Source organism: Solea solea, chromosome 10 (assembly GCF_958295425.1).
Source record: "Solea solea chromosome 10, fSolSol10.1, whole genome shotgun sequence".
In the NCBI taxonomy this organism is placed as follows: domain Eukaryota; kingdom Metazoa; phylum Chordata; class Actinopteri; order Pleuronectiformes; family Soleidae; genus Solea; species Solea solea.
Window position 1 is genome coordinate 2,844,563 of NC_081143.1, and position 22,229 is coordinate 2,866,791.

The 22,229-nt window shown below is 40.1% G+C and overlaps 3 protein-coding genes across 3 annotated transcripts; 1 reads left to right on the top strand and 2 right to left on the bottom strand.

Annotated features, from left to right (window-relative positions):
• Positions 1 to 258: 258 nt before the first annotated feature.
• On the bottom strand, positions 259 to 2,962 carry med28 (mediator complex subunit 28). Its single transcript, XM_058640945.1, has 4 exons — positions 2,778 to 2,962; positions 2,101 to 2,167; positions 1,208 to 1,320; positions 259 to 644 (listed from the first exon to the last, which is right to left on the bottom strand). Exons 1-4 carry the CDS (start codon positions 2,937 to 2,939, stop codon positions 441 to 443), a joined length of 546 nt encoding a protein of 181 aa, XP_058496928.1. The 5' UTR covers positions 2,940 to 2,962; the 3' UTR covers positions 259 to 440.
• Positions 2,963 to 3,707: 745 nt separating this feature from the next.
• On the bottom strand, positions 3,708 to 11,769 carry lap3 (leucine aminopeptidase 3). Its single transcript, XM_058640492.1, has 14 exons — positions 11,633 to 11,769; positions 9,748 to 9,870; positions 7,994 to 8,109; positions 6,971 to 7,025; positions 6,792 to 6,897; positions 6,536 to 6,695; positions 5,788 to 5,952; positions 5,538 to 5,696; positions 5,325 to 5,449; positions 4,688 to 4,776; positions 4,481 to 4,583; positions 4,311 to 4,390; positions 4,108 to 4,220; positions 3,708 to 4,016 (listed from the first exon to the last, which is right to left on the bottom strand). The coding sequence occupies exons 1-14, from the start codon at positions 11,639 to 11,641 to the stop codon at positions 3,830 to 3,832; spliced, it is 1,590 nt and encodes a 529-aa protein (XP_058496475.1). The 5' UTR covers positions 11,642 to 11,769; the 3' UTR covers positions 3,708 to 3,829.
• pkd2 (polycystic kidney disease 2) lies at positions 11,661 to 22,044 on the top strand. Its single transcript, XM_058640491.1, has 15 exons — positions 11,661 to 12,057; positions 13,584 to 13,697; positions 14,590 to 14,723; positions 15,243 to 15,493; positions 15,619 to 15,843; positions 17,265 to 17,493; positions 17,580 to 17,750; positions 17,841 to 18,022; positions 18,799 to 18,919; positions 19,010 to 19,108; positions 19,353 to 19,474; positions 19,586 to 19,703; positions 19,865 to 20,028; positions 20,136 to 20,283; positions 21,092 to 22,044. Exons 1-15 carry the CDS (start codon positions 11,661 to 11,663, stop codon positions 21,281 to 21,283), a joined length of 2,667 nt encoding a protein of 888 aa, XP_058496474.1. The 3' UTR covers positions 21,284 to 22,044.
• The last annotated feature ends 185 nt before the right edge of the window (positions 22,045 to 22,229 follow it).

Consider the following 22,229-nt stretch of genomic DNA (forward strand, 5'->3'; position numbering starts at 1 on the left):
TATAAACACTATAAAGATTCCACTTCAAAGTTTTAACAAAGAGATATTTAAACTTCTTAATGATCAAAGTGAGTTTATATAAAATAGATACACCCACTAACAGACTTAAATATACTACACAAGATCTAAAACCTGTCAATAGCATCAAACTGATTTGATCAAGGTCTTCTATAACTACATTATGTACAGTAACTGCTTTCCCCAGTGTTTTCACAAATACAAATGTCAAAAGCAAGAAAAGCACAAGTAATGTTTCAGTCCAGATTAAAAATACTCACAAATTGTATTTTATTTTACATTTAAAAATAAAAAAAAGAGTTGGCAGCAAGAATATATACGTGGAACACAATACTGTTTAAATATATAACAAACTGTTCTCCTGTCTCTTCACAGGATGCACATGGTGGTGTGGGTGTGTACTTTCCTTGAGTTTATGCGTGTTAGTTTGGTTTTAAAGGGGCGGGGGGCAGACTAGCAGAGGCCTGCTCCAGGAAGGCCAGTGGTCCAGGAGGAGGAAGGTCAGAGGGTTTGCGATGTTGAACGCTCACATCCTCGAGCACTTGTTGCCAGTGATGCAATTTGGATAAGTGCTTCTGAACCAGCATTTCTTTCCGCTGTAGCTCATTACGTAACTCTGACACATCCTGGAGTGAGAAAAAAAAAAATGCATGTGAGAAGAGACAAAATGAGATGGACAACTAGTCCATAAACACAGATTGTAAGTCTAAGAAATGAGCACCCATAAACTGTCCATAGAATGTGGTTCACATTAGGGCTCAACAATTCATCCAAATTTGATCAAAATCGCAATACTGCTGCTGCAATTTTCCAAAAAAAAAAAATCATGTGTGAAAAATGACCATTTTAGATTAAACATTGTCCTGACCTATACACATCATATACTACAGACTGACAAAAACATCTTTGTTTTTCACTATTCCGCAAAAATATCACACAGCAACCATTTTAAATGTTATTCAAATAAAAATGAGAATAATTATGTAAAAAGCACCATTCCCTCTCATATTGCGAATCATATCACAATAGCAATTTCAGTCAAAATAACCGCAATAAGATATTTATTCAAAATCGTTCAGCCCTAGTTCACATCACAAGCATTTTTTTAAATAAATAAACCCTCAAGGTGAAAAGTGGGTAGATATTGTGAGATGGAGACGACCAAAGAAGTCTTTTATATATATTTTACCTCTTTCACCACCTGCTCTGGTTTCTGCACGGACAACTGAAGCCTTTTCTGTAAGAAGAAGCACTCCGTCTGCCGAGCCACGTCCAGAAACTTTTGTATGCACTGGTCAACACCTGCATTTAACAGACACATAAAAAAGGACACAACTGAGTAATATCACTGAAATGTTAAAAACATTAATATATGTTTTCCATGACAAAAAATACAAAAAACTAATTGTAGCAACTTGAAGACAGGTTTTGAATCTCCAGAGATTCTCTGGAGATTGTCCAGATGTGTGAATGTGTCAGCAGATGCTGTTCTGGACAATCTTTGGGGAGTCCCAGGTATAATCTCTGGATAATGTTGCAGTGAGCTCATATCAAGAGAAACTCCAGAGAATCGGCAGGAACTGAATTAGATAGATGATAGATAGATGGATAGATACTTTATTCATCTCACAGAGAAATTCACAGAATTAGTGAGAAGCCAGGAATCGCCCTCTCACCTGAATTCTCTTCTGCTGCTGCGACTGTGTCTTACACAGACAATATCCCACTGAACGGCAAACTACCCCTAAACCTGGATAATGTCTGGAGCCTAATGACCTGCCAGTTACAAATCCAATCCCTGCTGTGTTTGTGGTTATGTTCAGTGGCTAATTCTGATTCTCATGTATCCTCTCCCGTACTAAAGGGCTGTACACCGTTGGAACAGGTCCCAGAGGAGAAATATCTCAAAACACCACCTCCACACTGGGAAAGTGATGATGTCATAATAGCACCTCTCTTGCGCTAGCATTTGCTGTCTTTGCCGTTGTCCTCTTCTTGTGTTTGGAGTTTGTGGATAGGGCCCCAAGTCTCACAATCTGGTCTCTTACACATTAAACACAAAGAAGTGTACTCTTCACTCACCTGTTCGAATCTCCTCCTGGTCTGTTCCATTAACGTAGTCTTGGCTGACCAGGGATGCAAAACAAGCCTACGAAACAAACCCAGAGACAAACATTATTTCAAAAACTGCCTTTGTTTATGAGAGTGAATAATAATCTTGCTTAAGTCTTTTCTCCACATAGAGATAAAAAAAAGTCAGAGTGCTGCACTGAGCTACGAAATGTCTGTAAAAATCAGGTGCATTTTCACGTGTGCCCTGATGTACATTATTGTTCATTAGTTTGCAACTTTAAAGGCATCCATGAATTTATAAAGGATCACATCTTATATAATAATATTTTTCTTCTGGAATGCCACACTCTCTTTCTCCATTTACATTTACTTTGGATAACTAAATGCAGGGAAATGTAAACTAACTCCACTCCAATGCACACCTCTTAATAAATGCATCTCCTATTTCATATCCATATATGAAGTACAAATCATATCAGATTGTATTGCTGCTGTAAAACAAAGGACACGTAAACATTTCCTTACATATTATACAGATATTTTAAAACTATAAAACGTGTCATGTTGTCTCCTGGGTGAGTAAAGGTGTTTTATTCTTTACAACAGCTACTGTTGTGACTGTTAAAAGCCTGGCTGTTAGCGGTTAGCACACACAGCTAATGGGAGCTAGCACGTTGATCTCCTACCTCGAAGGAAGCCTCCAGTTCATCTACCAGCGTGTTTGTTCCCTGCGGCCGGGCAGTGGTACCGGGGGGGAAGCCTGGCTGACCCGGACCACTTGGACCCGGGACTGGATGAGCTCCCGGAGGCTGCTGACCGGGAAACATCCCACTCAAAGACGACGCCATCTTCTTCTTCTAATATTGATAATAACAACTTCCGGCGGGGTTTATGCGGAGACGTGCAAGCTGCCCCCCACCGTTCAAAGTTCTTCATTACAGTTCTTCTCATCCTGTCATCTCCTCAGTCTCATATCTTTTATTGCAAGGGAAGAAAGTTTTAACATTTAATGGCCAAGTTTGACTATCTGGAATTACAGATATCTGTCACTAGTCAAAACTACTGCAATTCAGTTTTTACTAGTCAGAATGCCATTCATGTGTATGGGGTTTCATTTTAGATATCTACAGATATCTGCTTTAAAAAATGAGGCATGATTTAATGTTATTATCCTAGAATTTATAAAGCTGTAATGGGCATTTTTTCCCCCAATTATTTGTGAATTAATACAAGTTTCAGTAACAGCGCTTCTTTCAACTTTGTGGCAACAGTTTTGGCAAATAAATTGTTTCCCCATCGTAACCACGCCCCCCAACCAACAACACTGGGATGGTTTAAAACACAGTTACCATCACACATCAGCACTAAGGCTCTTGTGGCTATATAAGACTGGATTCCATCTTCTCATGTGTATGATAACCATTTCAGCAGCAATGAGAGGGTAGTTTTGTAATAAGATATCAAACTATCATATGTTTGTAAGGCTTAGCCTTGTGGTAAAACCCACTATGTACTGAAAGAGAAAGAAACAATTGTGTAGAAATGTGTATTTCATAAAAGGCTATAAAATTAAAAGGACATATGCATTTACAGTATGTAAACATCAAACATCCAAGAAAATTATACTATTTATTAATAATTCTGCAAAGACTTTGACTCCTTGGTCTTTGGCACTCGATCTCTCTGTGGAAAGATCACAGAGAAAAGGTTGCCAAATGATGGTTCCAGAGTCCATCTCTCAGCTGTGCTGCGTCAGTCCAGCTGCAAACTCCACCAGTGTACGCGTCGGTCTTCCAGACATGCCTTTCCTCAGATAGGGAACTTCATCTTGATTACTCATTACACCAGCGATGTCCAAATGAGCCCAATGAGGAGCCGTGACAAACTCTCTCAGGAACGCAGCCGCTGTGCACGCTCCGCCGGAACTACAAAGAGATGAACGCACGTAAAAAAAGCTGCAAATAGACTCGTGTGAGACTCGGGCGGGGCTCTTGCTGAGCGTCACGAGATACATACCGGCTGTACTTGCCGACGTTGTTGAGATCGGCCAGCTGGCTCTCAGTCACCTGTTTGGTGTAGTGCTGGAACAGAGGCATCCGCCACACTCGGTCACCTGTCACAACACTGGCCTACAACAACACACCTTTAGTCAATACAGGAGCTGAGAGACTGAGACACCGTGTGTGTGTGTGTGTGTGTTTAATGTGCATACACATCACCTTGTGAAGCTGCTCCCACAGCCAGTCAGAATTAGTGAAGACTCCAGTTGCTGCTGAGCCAAGTGCTACATCCATTGCACCTTAAAAAAGACAAAAAAAGAAATAGTGCTTCTTTGACAGGTCATTATCAACACATGGATTACATTTTAGTAGAGAGTTTAAAATCGCACCTGTTAGTGTAGCAACATTAACAATGGCTCTGGGGCTGAAGGTGTGTCCATAACAGAGGGCGTCAGCAAGAATCAGTCTGCCCTCTGCGTCTGTGTTATCAACCTGTGTGTGGAGAGAGTACTAATACTAATACACATACTAATACACATACAAATACAGTCAAATCACGGCGCTCTAACGTCCTATTTTGTCCCAGGTTCACCCACCTGAATAGTTTTTCCATTCTTGGCGGTTACAACGTCACCTGGTTTGGTGGCCTTTCCACTGGGCATGTTCTCACACAGCGGAGCCAGACCTGATTGAATTATACGACGCAGACAGACAGACTGAGAAATCCACCGTCATATGGACACTTACAGTATTTCTCTTCAGCCACAATTCATCATCCTACTGGCAAATAATATAACCATTCACCACCAAGACTTTTTTTTTTTATCTGGGCTTTGTATAATGGAAATATTCTTCTAATTGTTAAGTTAAACAAAGGCTTATTTCATACATTTGTGATTTTTTGAAAGCTGAGTGTGCTGAGTGTGCTGAAATAAAGAAGTCATTTTTTTTTAAATTGACAAGTCTTTGACCAACAAAAACAAGAATATTACAAAACAAAACAAATGTTTTCACATGTGAAATGTTGAATTCTGCTGAAACATGGGCCCTAATAATTTAATAATAAAAATAAAGAAACAGGAAAACAATCATTGGAAATGCTGAATCACCATTTGTAGCTGATAAAAACAGACAAACAGACGTTACATCGACTATCAGCCAAATGATTGGTTTGGTTTCATTAATATTATATAAAAAAACTGTAGGATTGATATTTAATGTCATGAAACTCACCAATAATGTTGATTGGCAGTTTCAGAGCCGCTGCTGTGACAATAGAAGCACACACGGTGGCAGCACCGCCCATGTCAGCTCTCATTGCATCCATAGAAGCAGACGGCTTCAGAGAAATGCCACCACTGCAGACACAGAGCATGAAGACGACTGTTTCATTTACGATTCGTTGCATATCACAGTGATCTACAAGGATGTATTATTCTGATTTACGTGTCAAAGGTGATGCCTTTGCCCACTAAGAGCAGCGGGGCCTGTGTGCTGTCAGACGATCCATTGTAATGAAGCTCCAGGAAGACAGGGGGCTCCTCTGAACCTTTGGACACACTGAGAAATGCTCCCATCTTCTGCTCCTCTATCCAAGCCTCAGATCTGCATTAACACACACACTTTTCTTATTATTCATTATCAATTATAAACCGTCACACTGTAAAAGTCTATTAGAAAAGGATGATGCACCGACCTCTTATTTACCGTGACTCGCTCAGCGTGTGGTGCGAGTTTCTCTTCGATGGTGTTGGCGAAGACGGTAGGAGTGATGTGATTTGCTGGCCCTTCCATCAGCAGCCGTGCCAGGTTTTGACCTTCTGCATACGCGACTCCTTTCTCCCACCCGACCAAGTCAGCACTAAGAATAATAACACACATGCAGACACACAGTTACATAAAACTACTACGGAAAAACATTTCATTATACTGGAAACAAGTGATCACTGAATTTTTTAATTATTAAAATAATACAAATCTAGCCACCAGACAATTAAAAGCTTGTCTAAACAGACTGTGATTAAAAGAGTCAGTCAAAGGTAAAGTGTTCCACAAACGAGGAGAGACAGACTGGAAAGAAAGGTCACCTCTGCTTTTATATCGAATTTTAGGCACCGACAGAAGATTCTGACCTGAGTGATGAATTACTACATATGTCAATACTAAAGTTTAAAGTCAATACTAAATTTGACTGGTAGCCAGTGTATTATAGTAGTAGTAGTAGTAGTAGTAGTAGTAGTATTGTTCTCCTTGTTAATGATAATTATATATGTACATATATATGTATATGTATATATATATATACACATATATGTATATATATATACTGTATATATATATATATATATACACATATATATGTATGTATATATATATATATATATATATATATATATATATATATATATATACACACATACATAGATAGACATTTGTCTATCTACCTTTTATGAAGCTGTGCTGTCACTTTGGTCTTCTTCTTGGCTTTGAGTTGGTCATAATGAAATAAGCCCAGAACAGCCCCCTCAGCTGCTGACTGGGAGTCACCACAGCCGTCCACCTCCACGTGGTTCACCTCCAGGTCCTGAAGTAAGCGGCAGCCAGCTGAGCGCACACAGAACACCACAAAGAAATCAGCAAACTCCAGCGAATCCTCTACGTAGCTCAGTCTACACCGGCGCAGAGGTCACATGTCCTTACCTGACACTGCCTGTCTGATGTTCTCCTTGCTGGTGTCCCAGTTCTCTGCACCACACACCCCTGCATTGTTCTTACCAAGCCCTACTACTGCCACACAGGGGAAGTCCTGGAGAAGACGCAGCACAGGTGTTATCACCTGGTTACATTGATGTTACATCACTCATTTCTCTTAATCTTACCTCATGGATTCCATAAAATATTCTAGTTTTCCCTTTCTTCAGAGCAGGTCCAGAGCTGAAAAATGCAAAACAAAAGTTTATTGAACAAACCTGTGGTGAGAGTAGATCATCTCACACACTGAGATGATCTCATACCCATTAGGAATACGCTATTATATTTGACTGCAGGCTGTAAAGCAGGGGTCTCAAACTCAAATGACCTGTGGGCCACTGACTGTCTCGTCTGGTCAGTTGGGGGCCAGTCAAGTAAAAAAAAGCCCAACATTTTTGGGAAAAGCAGCCGTTGCGGTGGACATCATGAGCTCAAAATTACATATCATATATATACATATATATATGTCTTTTACTTCTTCTGTCTTTTATCCATTATTCTGCACAGCACTTTGGTCCACTGTGTTTGTTTTAAAGTGCTTTACAAATAAAGCTGGATTGGATCATTTCAAAATCTAAGTGCTTGTTTTAATATGGAACAATATTCACAATAAAAAAAACAAAATATTTATGATGCATAATTAATCTACTAATTAAGAAAAAAAAAAAAAAAACATACAGAAAGGACTTGTTACAACTTGATATTGATATTGCCACATGTGGCCCCCGGGGCGCAACTTTGAGACCACTGCTGTAAAGAATCTCCACTCTACCCCTTGGCATTTTTCATGTTTTGTTGCCTCACAACCTGGAATTAACATGGACTGTATGAGGATTTGCATCATTTCATTTACAGAACATGCCCACAACTTTGAAGATGTTTTTTTTTTTTTTTTTTAAATTGTGAAGCAAACAACAGATAGGACAAAATAAGAAGTTATCTTCTTCCTTTCTTCCCAGTTCTTTTACTCAGTTTGAACCTCAGCAGGTCGACCTGACTAAGTCTACATGCCTAAATGCATTGAGCTGTTGCAGTGATGTATGGTAACATGCAGTATGTACCTAATAAAGTGGCGAGTGAATGAATCTTTGCTTTAGCCTAACGTTTGCCGACAGCGGCATCTCATCGGTTTGCAGATGGTGAAGACTCACATTTTCAGTAGTTCAGAGAGTTTCCCAGACACCGTTTGGTCAAAGCCTTTGGCTGCTTGTGTCAGATGAAGACTGGCCTCCTCTTCCTCCTTCTCAAAAACCCCCAACACTAAACCCTGCAGAGACTCACAAACACAACGACAGTTAAAACACACACACACACACACACAGTGTTGTAATGTAACAAAGTACAAATACTTTGTTACATACAGCACAAAATTCACATATCTGTACTTTGCTTTGTTTTTGCAACTTTTATTCCAATACATTAACTCTAACTATCTTTGTTACTCATTACTACCAAATAAGATCAGAAGAAGAAGAGTTGGTAAATGGTCTGTATTTGTATAGAGCTTTTCTCGTGTTGACGACCACTCAAAACTGCATTTTCATACCCTTTTCCAGACCATAGCTGCCGGTACAGCTGTCAGGAGCAACATGGGGCTGAATGTCTTGCCCAAAGACACATTGGTATATAGACTAGCGGAATCAAACCCACAACCTCTCAGTTGAAAGACGAATCGCTCTACAATGGAGTTACTGTCTCTCAATTTGATTCCTTCACTTTTTTAATACTTTTACTTCTAAAATTTACTTTTCATAGAACAGTAAATGTCATATACTTTTAAGACTTTTAGAAAAAAAAATGATCAAGTAATTTTCTTGTACTTTGAGTCAGATATCCCTTTTAGGTACTTTATACAAGACTTCATGTAGGTTTGTGCCGCATTTGTTCGTAGGCCACTGCAGTGACTTCCATTCATTTGAACAGCCTACAAAAAGCACCATCACTTAACCTTCAGCATAACCAGTTAACACAGCCTTTTTCAAACTGTGGGGCAGGCCCCCCTGGGGGGGCGTGGAGACTTTCCAGGGGGGCGCGAGTTCTGTTTTTTTTTTTAAGTCCTAACTAAAGTTTGGCAGGTGGAACTTTTGGTCTCGCTGTAAGCCGGACTCATTTAAGTGACGTACCACAACAAACCTACCCTGGTGACAAGGTTTGGATAATAGAGAAGTTTCTGACAGAGGCAAAAAGAAAACTGTGCAATGTTTCAGAAACTAACGACAAGCCAACGTCAGCCGAACGGAACAATGATTCACAACGACAAAATGCCACCAAAGACCTCTCTGTGTGTTGTGTCTCAAAACATCGGCAGGGGACAACATTTGTATTGTTAATACAACTTTTTTTTTATTTGCACAGCAAATTATTGATATTGGTAAAGTATTCTTTGTTATCCAAATGTATTTATTGTTTAAAAAATGACACTATTATAGTTATAATTGCACATTTCATATTTTTGTTTGAAATATTGCTTCTCACGAAGCAATATTGAGGTTATTTGTATTACTAAAGCAAAAATGTTATTTGCACAACAAGTTATTGAAAGAAAAGTGAAACGTGTGTTCTAATATTGATTCAATAAATGTTATACTTGACACATTGTTACAATTTTGTGAGAGTCGGGGGGGGGGGGGTTAGGGGGGAACCACAGTTTGAGAACCACTGGGTTAACACCTAACCCAAACCTATCCATAACTCAAACTTTAGCTCTAAACTTAACCAGTTCCTCAGAAATGAGCAACTGCCTTATTAGGACCAGGTTTTGGTCTCGATGAGGACTACTGGTCCTGACAAGATCAATGTTTATGGCACAAAACGTCGTAAAGACATGCATGTGCACTGATGCTCACATGAATATAAGCAGTAAATAAGCAGTCACTGATGTAAGTCATGTTGTCCGACTGCTCACCTTCCTCTGGTTCAGGTGAGTGTGTGAGACACACAATGTCCTCCTGCTGTTGCTGTAGTTGAGCCGCTGTGTCCGCAGCAGCACAGTCGTGTGTCGCGCTCTCCTCACGAGAAACATCGTTACCTGTCAGAGGTCGCACACACACACGAGCACAAGATGACATGGTCGCTTTTTCAATGACGTCACCAATAAAGCGACGAAGAAGACTCTTTGTCGCCATCTGGCGTCAGATTATGTAAATTATTTTTTAATTCCAGACCTGTTGTTCTACAAACATAAAGATATTTTTGTTCTGTTTGAATGTTAAAAACCAAAAAAAAACCAGAAAAAATAGTAAAGCATAATATTATTTATTGATTAAGAGGTCAAATTATAGTTATTTACTTGCATTTCCGAATAGAAGTGGTTGAATGTTATGCTTGATTAATTTCTGATCTCTCAGAGAAGCCCGGTTAGCCGACTACAATTTGGGTATAAAAAGGTGAATTTTGTTATTTGCCAAATAAATAACAATAGGTTTTAGTTTTAAACTCGTTTTTAAAAGAATTCTCAAATATTGAAGTTCTCTCGTTTTTATGACAGGTGGTCTTATACATTAGCACTGTAATTGCCTTTGCGGCCTTGAAATGCCTCCGCTTCTCTATAGGAGCCTTGTTGTCATAACAACCACTAACCAAAACACTCTGAGATTATGTAACTAACATCTGCATTAATTTAATATAATTATAATATAATATGAGAATACTGTTAAAGACCAAGCCAATGCAAATATATTGGTTATCAGTTGAGTTTAAAAGTGTAAAACCCAACTGATGATAAAAAAATGTGTGGAAATAAGTTTATTTTTCTCCTTATGGTGAAGTGTAGAGTGTTTGAAATCACAGGGTACCCCATGATACCATACCAATAACATCACGATACAATGAGTCTGTGATAATCAATATATTGCAGTTACAATAACAGTTTTAGTTTGTGAAAAACGGTTTTTTTTGTTTTACGACAGGTGGTCTAATACATTTGTTTTACATTGTTGAGTCTTGAAGCCTCTGCTTCTCTGTAGGAGCCTTGTTGTCATAGCAACCACTGACCAAAACACAGGGAGATTATGTAAACAACATCTGCATTAAATTGAATACTGTTAAAGATCAAGCAAATACAAATATATTGGTTATCAGTTGAGTTTAAAACGCTTTTCTTTTTTTTTTTACTTAAAGAAATAAAATAATGTATTGGAAGGGAATTAGTCCTTTTGTTTTTCAAACAAATCATTTAAACAATCCAAAAAGTGTTATTATTTACAAGCTTTAACTGCAGAATAAACATTTAACTAGACATAGACATAGTTTTTGGGAGGGGAATTACATTTTTGTAAAAACGAGTTTTCCACTGAGTTTGAGCGGCGCCATGTCTTCCAATGTAATCTGAGTCTTGTAGAGTTTTTTTGGGGGGGGGAACAGTCCAGGAACAAGATGGCTGTCCCCGGACAATAAATCTCTCTTTCTCTTCTTCTATTTAGGAACGCGAGCGTCAATCCAGCGCGAGCACTTAATCCAAACAACGTTAATCCAAACTGTTCGTTTTCAGAGGAGGAAAAAAACGTTTTTTTTTCTTTGACGCGTGAGGTTTTTTTAACGGTTTGTTGAAAACTTTCCACAAAGACGAGAAAAAGTGCGAACGCGTCAATTACTTTGACTTGTAACGCGATGTTCGACTTCATGTCGGTTATTTAGTGAGTTTACTCACTTTTTATGCACTTTTTTTGCTTCACAGACGTTAGCAGAAACACGAAAAATGCCTGAAATGCTTCTTCAGTCTTTCTAAACACTTATTTCTTTTCCTGGAAAGTGTTATTAGTATTATTGTTATTCCAGATGTCCCCATTTACCGGACTCATTTAAACATCGAAGTGGACCATGAGCTCATCCCGAGTCAGACCGCAGCAGCTCCCGCAGAAACTCGACTCCAGCGAGGGCATCGAGATGGAGAACATCCAGCATCCAGAGCCGGGGCTCGGCGGTGCGGTCACCCCGTCCCCTCCGTCCCGACAGGCATGGAGCCGGGACAACCCGGGGTTTGAGCCCGAGGATGAAATCATGGAGGCCGACTGGCCACCGGCGAGTCCCGGGAGGAGGTCAGTGTCCACGGCCTCCAGCAGCAGCTGCAGCAGCGGCCTGGGCAGCTACAGTGGCGGGGCCAGCAGCCCGCACATCCCCGCTGGAGGACTGTACCCGACCCCGACTGTGGATGCCCGGCAGCAGGGGAGACATGATCACCCCAACTGCATGAAGCAGATTCTGCACAAGATAAGAAGTGAGGCTCTTTTATTTCTGTCTAATGTAAACTTTACGATTTTGGGGAAATAGAGAATAGAATGGACGTTTCTTTTTATTTGTCATTGCACTCTTGGATACAATCCTGCCAGTGCCACATGCGCTTGCAATGAACGTCTGTATGAAATGCATCAAGAACTCTAAAAGTTTAAAAACTCAAGACTTTTTCTTGCACTGTCCCTTTAAATCGAGCAGCCTTCATTTTTATGACTCTTGAGTGAAAACTCTGAGATTTCTGTTATGCAACATAATCTTTTCACACACGTTTCCCAAAACATTTAAACTTTGGCTAATTTTGTCCAAACTCTGTACTCAGCTCTGAAAACCCATGTTGAAACTAGTGAATTGTATCGAAACAATACACTTTCACAGCTTTTCTAAGCTTTCAGCATCCAATAAACACTGGTGTCATTAACGTGTTCATGAATGTTTTGAATGGAAATAAGTTTATTTTTCTCGTGGTGAAGTGTCAAAATAAGATTCTCAGTACATCAGGGGTGAGAGTCGCATGGCCAACGAGAACAATAATATCATGATACAACGATTCTGTCATAATCAATATATTGAAAGACAATTTTACAGTGAGACATGACGATATCTGTCTAACTGAAGAAAACAAAACAGTGCAGGATTTCTCTATTTATTCACTACATAGAGAACAAAGTGTATAAGTCTATGTAGTGTACATGGATGGATATTTTGACCCACCCACCTATAAACATCTAGTTTTATATAGTCTCTGTACTGTAACTTTGATGTGTTTCTAAGTGTGCGAAATAATGCATTTTTCTGTTTAGAGATTTGCAAAACCAGGATTTAGAATTATATTCGAGTGAGAGCGACGGAATAGTGCGTCATCACGTTGTTCATACATGAGCAGAAAAGTGTGTAAATGTGTGTCTAAAATGGGGAAACTTCAATTCATTATTCACGGTAATAGATTTAAAAGATGGCAAAGCATTAGCATATGACGCCATCAGAATATTAAACTACATTTCTAAGGATGAAGATATGAATTGTGTCCAATATACAGTACATGGATCACATTTTTAACTAGTGTAGAGCAATGAAAACCAGAATAATTGCTGATTGTGTTGTTTCAAATTCCGATTTAAAAAATGCTTTGAAACCTCTGAATTAGTATCGAGCTGTGCAATAAATAATGATCTTTATTATATATCAGTGCTTCCCAAACTTTCTATACGGGGACCCATTTTTAAAAACGACAAACCATCCCGACCTACTTCAAAATATAAATTGTGAGCACATTTGTGCATGATATTACTTTACTGACATTTCTACAAAATAAACATTCATCCTAGATGGAAAAATTGTACATAATAAATGCATTAACATGACCCTACATGATATAGGTAAAATGAAATATGTAATAAAATGAAGGAATCTAAGTTAACGACAAATAAAAACACTGGTGTCTATGATTGTGCACACTGTGTATTGTTGTTGATGCCAGTGTGATGTACTCACCCTGTGTCGTGTTTGCAGTCCTGTGGGGCACAGAGCTGATGGAGGACAGCGACAGCAGCCGAGAAAGATACCTCAGGAACGTCCTGAGGGAGATGCTCACGTACATCGCCTTTCTCATCACCATTTGCATCTGTAAGTAAACATTACAAACGTAACATTTAGCACTTTAGAATTAGAAGTTTCCTCACTCTTGTTTCTTCTTTGTTTGTTATGGATACGGCCTAGATTATTTTTCTCAGTTCATGTGGAATGAACAAGTCAAGAGTGATTAGACGATCATAGAAAAACAGGAATTAATTCCTGGACTGAACATTTGGTCTAAGTGACTCAGAGGGCTGATGAAAATGGTTCAGTTATTTTCCACACTGTCAGAGCATCCTGGATGGTTTTAGCAGCTGAACACTTCACCTATTCATGCAGTTTTTAGGACACTTGTATTCCACCAACTGCACGTAATAATACTAATAATAATAAAGAGGATGACTCTTTGGATTGGCAAAAGTCATTATGGAATGGTATGATGAAATAAATAAAAGTAACTCCGTGTCTCTCTATTTTTATGTGTCCTCTGTAATGAGAGAAGCCAAACTGTGGTTGAGGGCGGATCAGGAAATGTTTCTCCTCTGGTCTGCACTGCCAAGCTGAGCTTAAACTTACTGTTTAAAGCACAGATCCAATCCAATCCAATCCAACTTTATTTTTTAAACAAACCACAGTGGACAGAATAAATAAAAGACATAATAAGTAAAAGGTTCAAAATGAGATAAAACAGCTTAAAATAAATGAAAAATCATAAAAAAACACAAAAAGAAATAGCAGCCATACAATAAAAAACTATAAAATCAAGTCAAATTAAAAGTGTCTCATGAAGTGTCAAAGGCCAAAGAGAAAAGGTGGGATGACTTTTGAGTTTTATTTCAGGCTGGATGTAAAAAAACACACAAACAAAATGTCCCTGTAGTTTTAATTCTGTGTTAATGTTGTTGTTTTTTAAACGAGTGATTGAGTTATATCTGTTTTGCAGTGACCTATGGGATGGTGAGTGCTAATATGTTCTACTACACCAAAGTCATGTCTCAGCTGTTCCTGGACACACCGCTCTCTGCAGGAGACCCAATGACTTTTCGGCGCCTCTCAACGATGGAGGATTTCTGGAAGGTAAGATCTGAACATGAATTGTTTGATATGTTTAGTAGCTCTGAATCATCGACTTCCTTTTTGTTGGCCTGTATTTCCGTTAACCCTAAATAAATCAGTTGATAGTCACCTCACTCGTGAGCTTAAAAGGTGTTGGTAGGTGTTTCAGCTCTGTCCTGCGCTGTTTTGCAAATATGCCACACTCAGATATTTAAGAAATGCAGTTTCTCAGGTCAAAATACAAATGAGAGTCCACAGCCTTCAGGCAAACTGAAAACACATCAATGCAGACATCTTTGGTCAAACACATAGACAAATAATGCGTAAGTTGGTATTTACATCTCCTGCTCACAGCTAGATAGCAGCATTAAATTACAGAACTCATATTTATTAGAAGCATAATAGAGATTGTTATACATTTTTGTGAATAGATTAAATCCAAAGGAAGGACAATAGTTTAGTTAGTTTTTTCTGGTGGGAAACATCAACCTAATTAAAATAAAGGAAGTGAAAATAAATCTGACTTTCCTAAACCTGTAGTTCACAGAGGGGCCTTTCGTCAACAGTATGTACTGGGAGGTGTGGTACAACAACAAGAGTCTGCCCGAGAATCACAGTCTCATCTACTACGAGAACCTCCTCCTCGGAGTGCCTCGACTCAGACAGGTCAAAGTCCACAACGAGTCGTGCTCCGTCCACGAAGACCTGCGAGACGAGGTTCAGGACTGTTACAACATGTTCACGCCAAGCAACGAGGACACGGCCCCCTTTGGGCCAAAGAATGGAACTGCGTGAGCCCCTGTTTTTTTAATGATGTCATCAGTGATCCGTGATCAGCCACCACATCTCACTCCTCGTGTGCGTGATGAAACATTTAACAGATGTCCTTATTTCTGGGTTTGTTGGCGTCTCTCAGGTGGGTCTACACGACCGAGAGCGACATGAACGACAGCAGCTACTGGGGTCAGGTGTCGAAATACGGAGGAGGAGGATATTACCAAGATCTGTCTCGCACGAGAGAGGAGTCACTGACCCAACTGCGGATCCTCAAAGACCACCTGTGGCTGGACAGAGGCACCAGAGCGGTTTTTCTCGACTTCTCAGTCTACAATGGAAACATCAACCTGTTCTGCATTGCCCGGTGAGATCACAACTCAACAACACAGCAGACATGTGTCAAAACAAGCTGTAGCACCTGAATAAAATATAGAAATAAATAAAACGGGTCTGTCAGATTTATTGACTGGTGTGGAATAGAAAGAACGACGGCACCAGTCACAGACACTGTGGATTGAGTTGTTGATCAGGCACCAAATTTACATTAAACTTTATTTATCTAACAATACCAACATTAGAAAAGCCAAAAAGGACAGTTTTGAATTGATATCTTATTCTGTGATTATTTGGACAAGAAATGCGATTGCGATATGATCTGCGATGGTAATCTTTCCATCGTTATTCTCATTAGAAAAAACGTGTTAAAAATCATTACTGTGTGACATTTGTGTAGATGTGTGAGAAACAACGATCCTCTCTTCAGTCTGTAGAATAAAGATGTTTATAGATCAAGACAATCATTCATCTAAAATGATATTTTCACACATATTTTTTCATTTCCTTTCAGTAGGCCGCATTGTGATTTAGATAACATTACGATTAACTGTTCAGCCCTAGACAGAACCGCTAACTTCTTTTAATAATAATATGCATTAGGAACATTTTAAATACCAAAAATAAGTCAGAAAATGCCCAAGGTGACAATCAGATTGCAATTTCTTCCCTGAAAACACCCAGAAAATAAGAACACGTCCTATAAATCAGAGAAGAGCAGCTAAAAGCTTCCTGGAAGCGATTATCTCTAAAAATCTCTATTTTTCTGGGCATCAACAAAAACATGAACAGTGTTCAAATTCAACATGACTGACACAGAATGACATAAAATATACATACAGTACATACATTTCCTTCTATTGCTATTACTAAGCATTAAAACAGGGGTGTCAAACTCAAATGACCTGGGGGCCAATGAGCATCTAGTCTGGTCAAGCGGGGGCCGACAGTGGAAAAAAAGGGGAAAAAACAACTATTTAGTAGCCGGTGGTCAATATAAGATATTCATTATGATATTAGACAGAATTGCAAAGTAAAAGTGCTTGTTTTGATATAAAATGATTCACAATAAAAACATATTTATGATGCACAAAAACGGAGAATTAAATTGAAAATTTAGCAAATAATGATGAGGATAATTGTGATTAAAACAACTTAAATATATGTCATTTCATGTTGAGTGTAATACATTGAATAAAGCAATGATTACAACCCAATGTCTTATTACTATTATAAAAAATACATTTAGTCTTATATTCTGTCTCTACTCCATCACCTTGCACAGTGGTGGGCGGGCCGCATGTAATTGATTGGTGGGCCACATGTGGGCCCCGGGCCACCAGTTTGACACATGTGCATTAAAGAAAAGAAAGAAGACATATGAACACCTTTTAATTGTCTTGTCACCATTATAGCACCATGAACACTGAAGTATTCCGACGCATTTCCCAGGTTGTTGGTGGAGTTCCCTGCCACCGGTGGCGTGGTCACGTCCTGGCAGTTCCAGACCGTCCGCCTGATGCGGTACGTGTCCAGCTGGGACTGCTTTGTGGCGGTGTGTGAGGTGGCGTTCTGCATCTTCGTCCTGTACTACGTGGTGGAGGAGGTGCTGGAGATCCGCATCCACCGCCTGCATTACTTCAAGAGCCTGTGGAACTGTCTGGACGTTCTCATCCTGGCGGTGAGCGTCGAGCGTCCTACACGGTGTCGTTAAAGTTGTGCCATTGACGTGACACGGAGGTCGCCGTGTTTGTGCTCTTCTTGCAGCTGAGCGTTGCCGCCATCGTCATGAACGTAACCAGAACAGCCATGGTAGGCAGTCGTCTAAAAGGTCTGCTGGAGAACGACAGATCTCACCCCAGCTTTGAGCCTTTGGCCGACCTGCAGGTCCAGTTCAACAACGTGGCTGCAGTCATCGTCTTCTTCTCTTGGGTCAAGGTATTCGTGTTTTCCTGTCCGTCTGTAATCACTCGTAACACTGTAAGAACCCCACGACTGTACTCAGTATTTTCCTTCACATCCTCTCAGCTTTTTAAGTTCATCAACTTCAATAAGACCATGAGTCAGCTGTCCAGCACCATGTCCCGCTGTGCCAAAGACCTCGTGGGATTCGCCATCATGTTCTTCATCATCTTCCTGGCATACGCTCAGCTGGCCTACTTGGTGTTTGGAACCCAAGTCAATGATTTCAGCACTTTCCAAGCCAGCATGTAAGAATACTTTAAAGTTACTGGAGCTGAAACAATTAATCGATTAATCGATTACTAAATGAATCGACAACTATTTTGATAATCGATTAATAGGTTCGCAGCTTTTTCCATGATTAAAACAAGATTTCCTATCGTTTTAGATTCTTAAATGTGAATATTTTTTTAATTTCTTTGCTCTGGATATCATAGAAATCATTAAAAGGGAATCATTTCTGTTTGTGGACAAAACAAGACATTTGAGAACATCGTCATTTCCAGGTTTGACGAACACCGCTCAACATTTTTTTAAGGTTTTCTGAAAATACGCGACAGATTCATCGATTATGAAAATAATCGTTAGTTGCAGTTTTAAAAGTTACACTATATGGACAAAAGTATTTGGTGTAATTCACGCTTCAGCATAGCAGGACATTTCAGACACTCCAATTTTGTGGCAACAGAGGCTTTTTTTGAATTCCAACATAAGCAAGGACTAGACTATACATACATGTGTCTGTGGAGTTTGGTGTGGAAGAACTTCATTGTGAGCCTTTGCTTCTCGTGTGACGCCAGTGCCTGACGAATGACCACAAATTCACATGGAAACACTTCAAAGTCTTCCATGAAGAGTGGAACCTGCTATAGCTGCAAAAGGAGGACCAACAGCTCCTTATTTAAGTCCTGTATATGTATCTAAATACGTCATTAGAGTACTTTTGTCCATATAGTGTATAAACCCACAAACATAAACAATACTTCTGACAGTTGATTAAAAATGTGAATGGTTCTTTGTGCAGTTTTACCCAGTTCCGCATCATCCTGGGAGATTTTGAGTTCTCTGCGATCGAGGAGGCGAACCCAGTGCTCGGACCGATCTACTTCACCACCTTTGTCTTCTTTATCTTCTTCATCCTCATGGTGAGCCGACGAGCCGACCCGGCACCTATCGTTCACTCACTGAAGACGGGAACACATTTCCTCTTACTTTCTTTCTTTGTTTCTGTGCAGAACATGTTCCTGGCCATCATCAATGACTCGTACTCCGAGGTCAAGGCCGACATGTCGCAGCAGAGGTCAGAGATGGAGATGACGGACCTCATAAAGAAGGTATTGATCTACATGAGTGTGTATCTATGAATCAGATAAAGTGTCAGTGTAGTTTATCTTTATTGTGAATGTTTGGGTCATTGGATAGGGTGTGATAGTCGTCACAGTTTGATGTAGTTAAGTTTATTAAGACTCATTTTGAACATGACAAACGGCCACTGCAGTCATACTATGTCAGAAAGACCAGCCACACAGTGTAAAGCAGCTGTTAGATAAAGCTTTCCTGTGACGGTTCCTCTCTTAGGGCTGTAACAAAGCTTTGATGAAGTTAAGACTGAAGAAGACGGCGGTGGACGACATCTCCGACAGTCTGCGTCAGGCGGGGGGCAAACTCAACTTTGATGAACTGCGCCAGGATCTGAAAGGGTGACGACCACAAGCTCAGACCGCGCTCAAACAAAAACTACGACTTGGGTTTCATGTGCCGTCTTTGCTTCCGTCTGTCCTGAGTGTTTCTTTGTTTCTGTCTTTGCTCAGAAAGGGCCACACAGATGCAGAGATCCAGGCCATATTTGCCAAGTATGATCACGACGGCGACCAGGAGCTGACAGAGCACGAACACCAGCAGATGAGAGACGATCTGGAGAAAGAGAGAGTGAGTGACGACGATCAGACATTTATGAGATGTGAGCTGCTTCAGGGATGAAGGGAGTTACAGTAGAATAGTAGAACTAAGGGGAGGAAAGTATTGAAATGATGAACAACAACCACAGCAGCAGCTGCAAGATGCTCAGTGCTTCTCTGCTCATACGTTAGGAGGACTTGGATCTGGAGCGCAATTCGCTGACGCGACCCAGCAGCGGGCGGAGCTTCCCTCGTACCCAGGACGACTCGGAGGAGGATGACGACGAGGACAGTGGCCACAGCTCTCGTCGCCGTGGCAGCAGCTCGGGTGGCGTCTCCTATGAGGAGTTTCAAGTGTAGGGAACTTGAGTTTTCAGGGATTTTTTTCCCCCCTCTGTTTCACAATCTTGGATCGTAATATTTCTATGACTGCAGGAGTAAATAACGGTTCCCTGTATCTCAGGCTGGTGAGACGCGTGGACCGGATGGAGCACTCGATCGGCAGCATCGTGTCCAAGATAGATGCTGTGATTGTGAAGCTGGAAACCATGGAGAGAGCCAAACTGAAGAGGAGAGATGTGCTCGGCCGACTGCTGGACGGAGTCATGGAGGTCAGACATGACACATGCACAAACCGTGTGTTTACATGCGTTCAGAGAAGCTACACCGGGGGGGGGGGGCGGGGGGACAATGGACATGTAGTCTGGTCAAGAGGGGGCCGGACTACAGAAAAAAAGTGGGGGAAAAAAAATCAATATGCAGTATATGTGCACAATATTCCATCATGGTATTGCATTCAAGAATTTCAAAATAAAATACTTCACAATAATCATATATATATGAGGCTAAACAAATCTGTTAATGTCAAAAAGCAGAAAAATAAACCATCAAATACTATACTATTATATTCGGTGCATTTTCTACCACCTCGCCGGCAGCTGTGCCTCTGCCATGTTTTCATGATAACATGATATGAAGTGGGGGGGCCACATGTGACCCACGGGCCACCAGTTTGACACCTCTGAGCTTCACACTACATGTTATACTATAACACGTTAAACAAGGCAATCAGAGACTTCACAACATTCACGCAACGATCCTCTGTCGGACTCTGTTGCTCATATTGGCGAGTGTGGAAACACAGACAGACAGACAGACAGACGGACAGACAGACAGACACATAGAGCTGCTAAAAAATACTTCACTCTCACTCTGTGGAGAAGTAACAAGTGAAAGGTCTCTTCCAGTTTGCTGGTTAAGGACAACCAGGATGTAAGACTTTATTGAATGTATTAAATAATCTGTATCAGTATTGAGATTTTCCTCACTTCATCGTTTTCTGTTGATTTTGTAAATGTTGTTCTCATTAAGAGGAAAATGGAGGTTAAAGTTCAGCACACTTGCTACTTGGTTTGACAGGATGAGCGTCTGGGCCGGGACACGGATGCTCACAGGGAGCAGATGGAGAGGCTGGTGAGGGAGGAGCTGGAGCGCTGGGAGTCTGATGACATGGTGTCACAGGTCAGTCACCCACAGCCTCGCCCTCGTCCGTCCTCCTCACTGTCCACCGACGGCCTGGAAACGAGCGCCAACGGAAGCGGCCACGCGTGAAGAGAATGGACGGACACTGCGCTTTTGAACAATAATCCGTCTATTGGAAATGACCCTTCAGTGGTACAAGTAACTTATGATGCTAGACACTTTTTTGCTGAACAAAATAATTGTTGAAGCTGTTAAAATTCCTTAAATTAAACTGAAAATTTGAGTGACAAACACTCAGGCTTACCTCACCGTAGGTAAATAAATGCACTGAAAGAGTGTGAGGTTCAAAAATGTTGTTGATCCGTCTCTTCAGCTATTATAGTACGAGCTTAACAGGAGAACGCGAGGGAACATGAAGAACGTGCGGTGGAGGCTGGAGAACGATGAAGGATTTACAGTTCAGTATTAATATCACAGTATTGGATGCAAACATACTCGGTTATATTCAGAATACTCAGTGTACGATTTTAAATATGCTCACCTGCTTCTGATCACTGTATCCACACATTTAAGTGTTTCAAGAAAAACCAAAAAGGCATTTGTTTAAATGCTGATTTCGCTGATTGTTTATTTTTCCATCTTTTCTAACATAGGTACACGTGTGGCACGTTTGTGTCGTGTTTACTCATCCTCTGTACACCAATTAAGCTTCTAATTAAATAGCTTATCACTTTATGATACATATTGTAACTTGAAACAAACTTCAATTTGGAGTGCGTCTAATGTTCATGGGAAACCCATGCATCTATGTTTTTCAGTGCCTTACTTTTTTATACAGTATATATCTGTTATGCCAATTAAAGTGTTGTCAAAAAAAAAAAGGTTTGGTTCATTTGTTTTTCTCTCTCTAGTTTAGATTTAAAAAAATATATAATGTAGAATCTATTATTAGCACTGAAGTATTAACAAGTAGAGACTTGTTTATTTAAAGCATTTACTTCTGGTTTCCATTTAATAATTAAGAATTATAGGTAGATGTAAAACCTTAATAATAAATGCAAAAATGAAATTGTCA

What these genes read in the sequence shown, in the direction of transcription:
- lap3 (XM_058640492.1), bottom strand. An exon ending in CGAGTCACGGTAAATAAGAG is followed by an intron (nt 5,697 to 5,787) that starts GTCGGTGCATCA and finishes GTGTTAATGCAG; the next exon opens with ATCTGAGGCTTGGATAGAGG. An exon ending in TGTGGGAGCAGCTTCACAAG is followed by an intron (nt 4,221 to 4,310) that starts GTGATGTGTATG and finishes GTGTTGTTGTAG; the next exon opens with GCCAGTGTTGTGACAGGTGA.
- med28 (XM_058640945.1), bottom strand. Translation starts at nt 2,939, where the DNA reads ATGGCGTCGTCTTTGAGTGGGATGTTTCCCGGTCAGCAGCCTCCGGGA. An exon ending in CCAGGAGGAGATTCGAACAG is followed by an intron (nt 1,321 to 2,100) that starts GTGAGTGAAGAG and finishes TGTTAAATGCAG; the next exon opens with GTGTTGACCAGTGCATACAA. An exon ending in CAGAGCAGGTGGTGAAAGAG is followed by an intron (nt 645 to 1,207) that starts GTAAAATATATA and finishes TTCTCACTCCAG; the next exon opens with GATGTGTCAGAGTTACGTAA.
- pkd2 (XM_058640491.1), top strand. Translation starts at nt 11,661, where the DNA reads ATGAGCTCATCCCGAGTCAGACCGCAGCAGCTCCCGCAGAAACTCGAC. An exon ending in GATTCTGCACAAGATAAGAA is followed by an intron (nt 12,058 to 13,583) that starts GTGAGGCTCTTT and finishes TCGTGTTTGCAG; the next exon opens with TCCTGTGGGGCACAGAGCTG. An exon ending in TCCTATGAGGAGTTTCAAGT is followed by an intron (nt 20,029 to 20,135) that starts GTAGGGAACTTG and finishes CCTGTATCTCAG; the next exon opens with GCTGGTGAGACGCGTGGACC.